Source organism: Ruditapes philippinarum, unplaced genomic scaffold, assembly GCF_026571515.1.
Source record: "Ruditapes philippinarum isolate M1 unplaced genomic scaffold, ASM2657151v2 ctg1662_1_1_1_1, whole genome shotgun sequence".
Taxonomy (NCBI): Eukaryota; Metazoa; Mollusca; class Bivalvia; order Venerida; family Veneridae; genus Ruditapes; species Ruditapes philippinarum.
In genome coordinates this window covers 257,368-269,383 of record NW_026851696.1, presented here as the reverse complement: position 1 = coordinate 269,383, position 12,016 = coordinate 257,368, and the positions used below count along the sequence as shown (strand labels likewise).

The window sequence follows — 12,016 nt, the reverse complement described above, 5'->3', positions numbered from 1 at the left end:
CAGAAGAATAGTTGAAAAGTGTACATCACACATGAACTATGCTCAAATGGTGTAAATATGTGTGGGTTTTAAACAGAATAAATAAACAAAATGAACGGGTAACAACACAAACCAAGCTGATTTTAGCTAGAATACCATACTGTGTTTTATATCTTTATACAAATAAAGATCTATTTGAATGTATAAAGTCTTTTTTGTCTGTGCATGCAACGGACGTTGCCAAATATCTATCGATGTTTGACATGTTTTGTTCACTGACCATCTTATCAGTATACAATTACATGTAAATAAATACAGGTATCACATTGATTTAAATATTTAGAACATAAGTGATCCCTCGGAACCATGAAAAACAGCAAATTAACAAGTAGAAATCTTTATTTACATCTAATCATTGTACATACATTATACATACAACGTTTAAAGTTTACAGTATCAAAGAACACAGCCAACAGCCATCACAATATCGAGTTATAAGAGGTTAAAAATATATTACAATGTTAAAATATATATTCATAACACAAGAAGTATATGATAAAACTTGAAAACTAAGCTTAAATGACATCGATTTCTAGATATGACAAAATTCACATTATTTCATCTGATCTGCTTTAAAGGTGATGCACCTATTTGTTGGTATTTCTTATTCATCAATACCTTCACTGACCACGATCAATCAAACTTAGCTTGAAAAGATTCTTATCTTAATTTTAACTTGTAACACTTCTTTTACTATATCTATCTCATTTTTTACATTGCATTATGTGCGCTTGGTGTTAAAAACGTTTACTTGCTAAAAATGCTAATAAATTATTTCATTTGTTTTATTTTTGTTGAACTTTGACTTAACAGATTACACAATATTTTTCTTATTACATAAAAATGGCAGGCATCGTTTTACAAAATGTATGTCAAACATCATAAAGGAATACAAGTGCATATGGTTGTAAGCATAATTATGATAACTGACAAAAAATCGCTTTTATCATATGTCAACATTATAGAAAATGTGTGGAGAATGCACTTTATAAGCCATCAAATTTAAAGATATATTGCGCTCAAATTTGATATTAGATTATACAGTTAACTCCGCTTATAACGAACTCATTGGGACATTCAACATCTGTTCCTTATATCCGGAGTTCCTTGTAAGCATATAGCGAATAAGTTCCTTGTATCAGGAGTTTTTATAGCGAACATATTTACATATAACGAACTGATTGTTTACCATCGTTTGCCATTTTGAAGAGCATTTGATTAAGAAAAAAAAAGTCATTTATTTCTCTTTTAGACACAATACCCGAAAGGGTACAGTTTGGAATTTGAAAATCCTTTGCTATTTCAGTTTTAGTTCATTGAACGCCGCCGCCTCTTTTTGTTGATCTTGTTTATCATATTTTTTACTCACTTTCTTAATTTCTCATAAAATATCATATTTTGTTTCTAAACTTAGTGCTTGTCGTTTTCTTCCTATGATTAAGAATAAACAAGTTTTTTCATTCCTTTTATATTGAATATCTCCTAATATATTTTAGAATGACTTTACTTACTAGTATCAAAGATTTAAATTTCTTTTCATTTCCATCAAGTGTACTTTGAAGTTTCGATGGATTAGCAAGAATATAGCCGATATTTTAGAGTTCGTTATAAAAGTATAATTTTCTTTACTTTTAACTAAATCGGGACTTAGAAATGAGTTCTTTATAAGCGATAATTCCTAATAACCGTGTTCGCTATAACCATATATTTTTATATTAAATAAAGAAGGGTAAAATTCTGGCCAAAATAAATTGTTCCTTAAAACCGGAAGTTCGTTATAACCGTGTTCGCTATAAGTGAAGTTTACTGTATTGATAAATGCTACACAAACTATTGTAAATATAAAATAAGCATTTTTCACACAAAGTAGATATGTCATGTTTAAAACTCTACACACTTTAAGGTGGTCACAATATGAACATAAAGTGTCGTTAAAATACTGGCAGTTTTTTCCCTTTTGTACGAAAAGACTAACTTTGGATGCGTGACTTTCAATACATATATTATTCACATTTTTATTCAAATTTTATGGTCATTTCCAGTAATAATTTAATGGATTTAAATAAATTTCTTTGTTTCAAATATTTTACTCAAGTGTGAGCATAGAATATCTTCAACAAATGAATGAGATTTTATTATTATATAAGATTAATTAATTGATATAACTTCATAAGTGCCGATGTCAAAATATCAACAGTCATATACAAATATTTACAAATGTGTTAGAGCGGCCTTCAGCTTTTCTCAATTTAGATATGTTATTTTAGTTAAATCGTTTGATATAACAGTCAACTCAAAAGAATTAAGGTGAAAAATGAAACTTGTCGTCGATAAAATAAAAAAACAAGAAGGAAACCTATCGAAACCTCTAATCCACTGGTTATATTACTGAAATAATTAGTTTAAAACATAAAAGCCGAAGGCCTCTTTTCAAAACACATTACAATATCAGACAGTTATTTAGCACTATACAAAAAAGAAATGAATGAAACTGAATACACTTGTTTCTCTATCACGTGTATAGACGTGCAAGTAATAGGTATTGCTGTTGTTGTTATACTAACTTCTACAGTTACACCAATCACAAATATGTCCATATTTTTGCTCGGATACTGTTAAAACAAACCAAAATCGTAAAACAATGAAAATAGGTCGAACATCATTTTAAAGAAATAAATTTAAATGTAGAGTAAAAAGATCTATGTAAACAGTCTACATTTAATCAAAATATATACTGACATTAAATTATTTTGTTATTTTAATAACGATGTTACGAACAATTAATTCACAGATACCTTGAACTTTTCCAAGATCCTGATAATATTCATCTGATCCTAACACAATATCACTGTTTGATTCTGAAAAATAAACCTTTCATTAGCCTGTTATTCAACGTAATTTAACATAAATTTATATCTTTAATATAGCATTTTAATGCAATAAGAGCCAAAGCCAAATTATATACCAAAACAATAACTCCGTGATGAAATTCAAGGTATGATATTTGACTATACTAGTTTTTGTTTGTCGAAAGAAATTGTTATTGATTATATTTAATTAAATAATTTAAATGAAATTGAATGAAGATCTGAAGAAGTCAATTCTAGAAAAATGTACCTTGACCAATTTCATGATTTCTGACATTGCCAGCGTTTGTCGAACTTTCACATTCCAGTTCGATGCCTGAAAACATTTGAATAATTCAGTTAATATTTTATCTACTCGTACAATACGATACTTCCACAGAAACGGAAATAGCATTCGCGCATGCAAATGCTGCGTAGGGAAAAAAGAAAGAACGATAGAATACATAATTTAAGAGACATAGGTAACATTATGTTATCTGCAGTGTATTAAACAACCTCGTTAACAATTTGATGAAATCTAAATGATAAATAATAAGTTTAAAATCGTTTATTTTTATATATAACCTTTTCAAACTAAAACTCGGTGGTAGAACATATTATGATCTTGATTCGATCGGGTTTCATTTAAAGAACTGATCCGTGTAAAAAAAAATGAAGAATAAGAAGTTCAATAATGACAAACGAAAGATCAGTTAGAAATAATACTGTATTTACCAGAGTAAACATTAAGAGGTCCCCTTGTAGTGCTATTACCATTGGCCCTTTAACGCAAATGAAATAACATGTTGTAGTCAATTCATGAACTATTTTATTTGCTTTTGATAAAAAAATAAATTTATTAAATAAATTCGTACATTTTAGCACAAAAAGGGAAGAAAAAAGTAATTTAATTTAAAATTTATTAATCTGAAATTTGAATAACAACATTATGTTAACATATTACTTATATTATGTTAACATATTACTTATATTATGTTAACAGTTTGACTTGTTTATCGCAAATGTATTTCTTACGAATACACCAATTGATTTTTGTAATGTACATTCATGTGTCAAGGATCAGTGGGCTTTATGACGAAATGAATTAGTTTAGTTGAGAGTTGATAAAAAACAAAAGCTGTTATGTTATATTATATTTAATAAAATTTAAAAAATGAGTTGCATTTTTGTAACGAAATACATGGATATGTCCATAAGCAGGCAGAAATGCAAATATCTTTATATGAATGTTTTGCAATGCGTGTACACAATTTGCTTATAAACATTTTACATAGTGTTAATTGGTTGTTAGGTCAAAGCACAATCGTTAGCAAATTAAATTTCTATTGTTTGCATTTAAAATAGAGGAAAGACATTTTTGATTCTTTAACATTTTTTTATAGACGACTTTGGTATAACATTTGTTTCAACTTATTCATGTTCTTTGAGTTTAACCCTTGACTTTAATAAAGTTGAATATATAAATAATGTTTACCTTTTCCGACATTTACAGAGAATCAACGTAACCACAAGTATAATGATAACAACCAACGTAAGGTATAAAAATAAGGGAAACGTTTTGCAATGCATGTAGCCAATTCAGCTTAAAATAAATTTTACACTGTGTTTATTTGTTGACGAGTCAATGCATATTTAATTTCTTTTGTTTGTATTAAAAAAAGGCGATAACTTTTTTTTTTTTTTTTGAAAATATTTCATATTGTACTGATTAACGTCTTTGGTATAACAGCTTTTTCAACGTGCATGTTTTTTTTAGTTTTATCTTTGACTTTAATAAAGTTGAATATATAAACAATTTTTACCTTTTCCGACATTTCCAGAGAATCACAAGTATGATGATAATAACTACTGACACAGCAAATCCTGTCCCAAGTATTACAGCAGCTGTATTTACTGACTGCTCTGTGGCATTATTTTGTAAATAAACATCTATAAATCAGTCCTAAACGTTATTAAATATTTGCCTAAAAGCATCGATAAATATTACAACAAGAGCCATGTCAACATGGCCATCCCCCGCCGAATGTGTTTGCTCATTGGAAGAATGTATATGTAGTAGAGCAGAATAATTCCATTTTAAGAGGTCTTTTGGTAATGAAAACTGATGGCTATAGTAATTACAGATTTGAAACCTATGTGAATACTGATGGCTGAAAATAACAAAGGGCAATAACTGAAAAATAATGCAGGGTAGGTTATCATTCTTGTGTGCTGCATCCCTCCTCAGTAAAATCTATCCACCTATGAAGTTTCAAGTTGATACCTCAATACTTTTTGAGAAAAAAATTGAATTGAAAAATTAAGTATGAAAAATAACAAAGGGCAATAACTCAAAAATTATAAAAGGTAGACTTATCATTCTTGTGCACTGCACACCTCCTGAGTTAGATCTATGCACCTATGAAGTTTCATAATGATATCTCAAAGGCCTTTTGAGTTATGCTCTGGACAAAAATTAATTTTGAAAAATAAAAAAAAGGCAATAACTAAACAATTATGCAGGGTAGAGTTATCATTCTTGTGCACTGCATTCTTCCTCAATGAGATCCATCCACCTATGAAGTTTCAAGTTGATACCTCAAATACTTTTTGAGATAAGCTCCGGACAAAATAGTATGAAAAAGAACAAAGGGCAATAACTCAAAAATTGTACAGGGAAGAGTTATCATTCTTGTGCACAGCATTCCTCCTCAATAAAATCTATCCACCTATGACATTTCATGTTGACATCTCAAACACTTGTGAGTTATGCTCCACTCGGGTGAAAAATTAGGTATGAAAGTAACAATTGGTAATAACTCTAAAATTATGAAAGGTAGAGTTATCATTCTTGTGCACTGCACACCTCCTGAGTGAGATCTATGCACCTATGAAGTTTCATTTTGATATCTCAAAGGCTTTTTGGGTTATGCTCTGAACAAAAATTAATTTTGAAAAATAACAAAGTGCAATAACTCAAAAATTATGCAGGGTAGAGTTATCATTCTTGTGCACTGCACTCCACCTTAATGAGATCCATCCACCTATGAAGTTTCAAGTTGATACCTCAAATACTTTTTGAGATAAGCTCTGGACAAAATAGCATGAAAAAGAACAAAGGGCATCATTCTTGTTCACAACATTCCTCCATAAAAAGATCTATCCACTTATGACATTTCATGCTGATATGTCAAACACTTTTTGAGTTTTGCTCCACTCAGGTGAAAGATTAAGTATAAAAAATAACAAAGGGCAATAACTCAAAAATTATGAAAGGTAGAGTTATCATTCTTATGCACTGCACACCTCCTGAGTGAGATCTATGCGCCTATGAAGTTTCATGTTGATATCTCATAGGCTTTTGGAGTTATGCTCTGGGCAAAAATCAATTTTGAAAAATAACAAAGGGCAATAACTCAAAAATTATGCAGGTTAGAATTATCATTCTTGTGCACTGCATTCCTCCTTATTGAGGTCCATCCACCTATGAAGTTTCAATTTGATAACTCAAATCCTTTTAGAGATATGCTCCGGACAAAAATGTAGGACGGAAGGACGGACGGAAGGACGGAAGGTCGGACGGACGGACGGACGGAGACTATTTCTATATCCGCCGCTGCCTTGTCGGCGGGGGATAATAATTAGACGCGTAGAAATAAAAACGTGCTACATTGGCACATTAAAAGACAAATTTAAAAGTTTATACCTGGTGTATTTCTATACATTTATCAAGACATGTTATATGCTTCCACATATTGCATACTTATATGCTATAAATAAACACATTTTCATTTTTGTTTTCATTTTTGCAGGAAATATACTTATTCCTATTATAAACAAGAGGGCCCTAGATCGCTCACCTGACCCATCAAACTCATCCGAACAATTACCTAGACAAGTATTCTGACCAAGTTTCATGACAGGTGAGTCAAAAATGTGACCACTTCAGTGTTAACAAGGATTATCCATATTTGAGCAGTGTGACCTAGTTTTTTACCCAGGTGACACATATTCAAACTTGACCTAGAAATCATCAAAACAAACTTTCAGACCAATTTCCAGGATACTTGGATCAAAGCAGTAGCAACTAGAGTGTTAACAAGATTTTTCTATTTTTAGCTCCGGTGACCTAGTTTCACATGCGATTTCGAACTCATCCGAGCAATTACCTAGACAAGCATCCTGACCAAGTTTGATGATAATTGAGTCGAAAATGTGACCACTAGAGTGTTAACAAGGTTTTTCCATATTTGGGTCGTGTGACCTAGTTTTTCATCCGAGATGACCAATGTTCGCACCTGACTTAGAAATCATCAAAACAAACTTTAAGACCAATTTACAGGATATTTGGATCAAAACAGTAGTCACTAGATTGTTAACAAGATTTTTCTATTTTTAGCTCCTGTGACCTAGTTTTTCATCCGAGATGACCGATGTTCGAACATATCCGAGCAAGTACCTAGACAAGTATCATGATCAAGTTTGATGACCCTTGTGTCAAAAATGTGACCGCTAGAGTGTTAACAAGATTTTTCTATTTTTAGCTCCTGTGACCTAGTTCTTTATCCGAGATGACCCATGTTCGAACGCATCCAAGCTATCACCTAGACGAGCATCCTGACCAAGTTTGATGATGATTGAGGCAAAAATGCGACCGCTTGAGTGTTAACAACTAAATGTGGACGGACGACGGACAATCATCGATCCTAAAAGCTCACCCTGAGCATGCTCAGGTGAGCTAAAAATCATTAGCAACAACAGCAGCATTACAATTTTACAGAGGCGACGTAATATGACATTAACGTAATACATAGCTCTAAAATTCTGAAAAAGGGGTGATCCGGAAGCACGGAAAACAATAAGATTACACTTGCCAGGCATGTATTGATTGCACTGCCGTCCTTCAAAGTTATCAAGACATCCATATGAACATTCACCATTACTTTTTTCGCATTGCTTGTTTTTACAGCCAACAGAACAATATATGTCACAGTTCTGTCCATACCAGCCTGTTGAACAAACGTCACATTTAACCCCAGAGATCGTATCTACAGTACATCCGTATGTACAATTTCCGGATTCTCTTTCACAAACGCCACCTTTACACCCTGCAGAACACTGTTGATTGCATATGTTTCCATATCTTCCGGTTTTGCATTTATCACATCTTACCCCAGCAAAATTTGGAAAACAGTCACAGTTTCTAGTTTTCATGTCGCAAGTGTTTGACATACAACCAATCGAGCAACTTACCCCACATTTTGGTCCATAATGACCAGTTTTACAAACCGAGCAACTGTCATAGGATGAACATCGTATACAGTTATCTCGACATTTGTGTGTACAGTCATTCAAAAAAGTCTTGTAAGTGTTGTCGTCCTGGTAACCTATATAATAACCATCCTTACAATATCCACAATCAGTATTCGACAAACACATGATACAGTTACTTGGACATAAACTATTGCATAAATTACTGGTATTGTAATATCCGCCCTTACATGACACACACTGATTACTTTCACAATTACAATTTTCAGAACAGTAACGATTACGACAGTCATTTTGACCATCTGCGTTATAGAATCCCTCCTTACATGATGTACACGTGGTTCCTGTTTTGCATGTTTTACATCCGGGTAAACAATTTGATGTGCAGTCTCTAGCAGAGCCGGGGTAATAGCCATCATAACACGCAGTACACGTATCGCTATAATGAGGGCATTTTATACAGTTGTTTGAACATTTTCGGTAACATCGAAGTCCGTCATAGCCATCTATACAGCCTAGAGTACATTCGTCCTGGTAAAATTTCCCTCGTCTACATTGTCTTTCTTTACAGCATGCACAACCTACTTTACATTTTTCATCGATCTCTGTAATAAATCAAAGCACGCTTAAAAATTAGCACACAGAAATGTGAAATGAAAAGTTATGAAATTATCATTTTTATTTGAATTGCTGAACAATAAATGGGAGACACAGGCAAAATTTTCATTTCTTAGTTTTGATTTCTTCATTCATTTTAATAATTCTGTAAATGCCCTCAAAATGAATATATTAGACAGTCAAAGGAATAAACCTTTTGTCCATATAAAGAATAAAATAGTGTTTTCCTAACTTGACCCGCGTGGGTCAGGTTATAGCGCTAGGATTTCACAAAAGTTGTCACAATGTACTGTGTAAACGTTAAAGAACATGTCAAATGAATGACTTAGACTTGTTTCAATCAAACAATATCCACAATATCTGTTATTGTCACTTCAAGGGTTTGTTCAAGTCACCTGACTTGTTTTAAAAACTATTCGGTGATTCTATTGGTGTCTAAATTTTGTTCAACATATATAGATATATGTACGCTTAAAACCCAAACTATATAGAATTTAAACAAAAAATCATGTTGAAACTTTAAGAAATGCCATTTACGAGTGATTTGATTACATAAGATCATTTTTATATTTTTGTCATTATTTTGCCTGTATATCCCTTTAATAAGATGGCCCGGCGTGATAATGTGTCTAGAGTACATTTCATGCATAAATATTAACTTTAAAATGTCGTTAATTTTTTTTATATATATATATATATATATATATATATATATATATATATATATATATATATATATATATATATATATATATATATATATATATATATATATTATATATATATATATATAAAACAATGTATACACAAACCATATGAATTCTTTAAGAAAAACACTTACCTCCTGACGTGTTGTAAACAAGTTGAAACATACAAATTGTATACATAATCTGTAAATAAAATCGGTGTTTCATTATATTTTACTTTTATAACAGGAGCGTTGTGTTATGTTATGTCTTATATAATATGAGAAGTACATATGGCACTTATTACGACGCTCTCTGTATACGTATATTTACAGAATAAGTACACGTGTTCCACTGGACAAGTAAAATATTTCCAAGGGACAAGTATAATATAAATACAGGGCAAGTATAAAATATTTCTACAGAACAAGTATATAATTTCTAGAGGACAATGATAATATTTCTACATAACGAGTAAAACATTTCGTCAGAAATTACAGTTTCTTTGCAGAATTATATTTCTTTACAACAATTATCATATTTATAGAAATTATACAGCTATTGTAGTGTTCTACGAGGCAATTCTATATGTCAAAATTCTAGCTCTCAGAATTGTAGTTACAGAAAAGAAAGCTATATTTTGATCTGTTTTTCATCTTTTTACAAATTACATTTTGTATTATGAAATAAATGACCCAAGAGGCGTGGTCATTTCAACCCCAGGGCCATGAAGCAACAAAAATAAATAAATAAATAAAAACTAAAAAAAAACTCATGTTTCTATATAAGACTGGAATCATAATTTCTGTAGTTGGCTATCTGTGGAGATTGTTAAAAATTCTTCCAAGTGTTTAAAAAGAGGTCTAATAATCTGTTGAGTAAAAAAAGATCTCCCGGTTGGAAATTTATTCATCTCATATTAAAACCGATTGGCATGTGTGTGTGTGTGTGTGTGCGTGTGCGTGTGCGTGTGCGTGTGTTTGCGTTTGTTTACCCTCGTCACCGGAAAGAGACCATATGGGCGAGCGTATACTTCATTTATAACCTAAACATAGGGGAGCTGATGTTTATTTACTGATGTTATATCGGTACATGTGTTATGTGCATACCATGTCCCCCATGACAGGGTAGTCTCTACGTACAACCTATGCCATGGGAGGAAGATGGTGCAATCCCATTCTAAGTTTAAACATTCTAAAATTAATTATTAAAATGCACTTATTTTGAAAATGGCTAAGACGTTTATAAAGAGTACCGTCTTTTATAACAGGTCAATTAAGAAAATAGTTTCAATATTTACTTATAAAAAATACAGAATTCGCATACTTACATGCGATAAAGGCATGTCAGGAACGTTTCTTCACCAATTCAATGTGGACTCACTGTGTATTTTATTTATTTCTGTATTAAATGTTATAAACCGCATACATATGGATGCATATGATTAATTACATGTTTGTAATTAGCAGAATTTATTATAAATTTTGTAACCCGCTTTATAAGAATGATTTTGATTCGTTTAGAGATGATTTCCTCCTTTGTCCTCATTAGTCTAAAATTCGTTGTTAACAAAATAAGGAGGTCAATCCGATTTTGTTTAAGTTTTGAGTTGACAAGTTTATTGCGCGGACCGGATAGAACTTTAGCAGGTGCCCGTTGTATTCCAATGTATACGTGTTTTTACCAACTTTGATTCTTACATTTCTTACGGTAGCACCGTTTCCGGCATATTGTAAACAAAATTGCCGAAGGTAAATGTAGCCAAAAAACGTCAAAAAGGCACTTATTGAACACGATTTAAACGATAGACTTTATACAATAACTGGCGGCGGGCACATTAACAACTACAATATTACCATACACAACACCACTACACTTAAAGAATCAACCCACTGCGACGGCCATACCCCACTTACTATCTTCTAGACATCACCTTTCTACCTTTCCTCCCACTTAATTTATATAAAATCATTTGAATGCTTTATTTTTTTAGTAACTATTTTATTCATTTTATATTTTAAAATGACGAATAGAGTGTGTGTTTGGTTTGTTTACATGTTATGTGCATCATTCATAAATTCTGTGTTATACATGTATATATATATATATATTGATAGAAGAGCTGTTGTCTCAAACCATTATTAAACGAACCTTTTATAAAACAGCATACTAGGATATTTCTAGTATATTACTAGTTTTATATGAATAGGCGGCTGGTCCGCAGTGAATATTCTTAAATATTCTTAATAACAATGAAGTACAAGGTGGCCAGATATGAGCCATCCCGTCATCATAGGGACCTCTCGGGTGTTCTTGGCAATGCCTTGGACAAACGGGACGACCATTATGTACGCAAGGCAGTAGCCAGGAACGTTGGGGTCCTAAAAGTGCTAAATGGTAGAATCACAAATATTAAAATTAGGACCCTTTCTAACGAGATACATTTAAAAATCAAAAATGTATTGAAGGCAACACCCTTCGCGTCGGGAAATATACTCTTAGACTTCGCGTCTACAGAATCACTAAATAAAGCATTCCAGCTACCCAAGTTTAAGC

General features: G+C 31.8%; 1 protein-coding gene across 5 annotated transcripts in view; it reads right to left on the bottom strand.

Annotated features, from left to right (window-relative positions):
• Window positions 1–12,016, bottom strand: part of LOC132737308 (protein draper-like) — an 84,793-nt gene that overhangs the window by 59,398 nt on the left and 13,379 nt on the right. For 3 of the 5 annotated variants that reach the window (XM_060724596.1, XM_060724575.1, XM_060724589.1), the window contains exons 2-7: window positions 9,616–9,664; window positions 7,760–8,761; window positions 4,709–4,808; window positions 3,621–3,667; window positions 3,157–3,222; window positions 2,835–2,897 (exon numbers count right to left, since the gene is read on the bottom strand). In XM_060724596.1, the coding sequence (XP_060580579.1) occupies window positions 2,835–2,897; window positions 3,157–3,222; window positions 3,621–3,667; window positions 4,709–4,808; window positions 7,760–8,761; window positions 9,616–9,664 (1,327 nt within the window). Of the gene's footprint in view, window positions 1–364; window positions 2,652–2,834; window positions 2,898–3,156; window positions 3,223–3,620; window positions 3,668–4,708; window positions 4,809–7,759; window positions 8,762–9,615; window positions 9,665–10,790; window positions 10,862–12,016 lie in introns of those variants that run through there. The other 2 variants (XM_060724582.1, XM_060724602.1) reach the window with 2 other exon arrangements.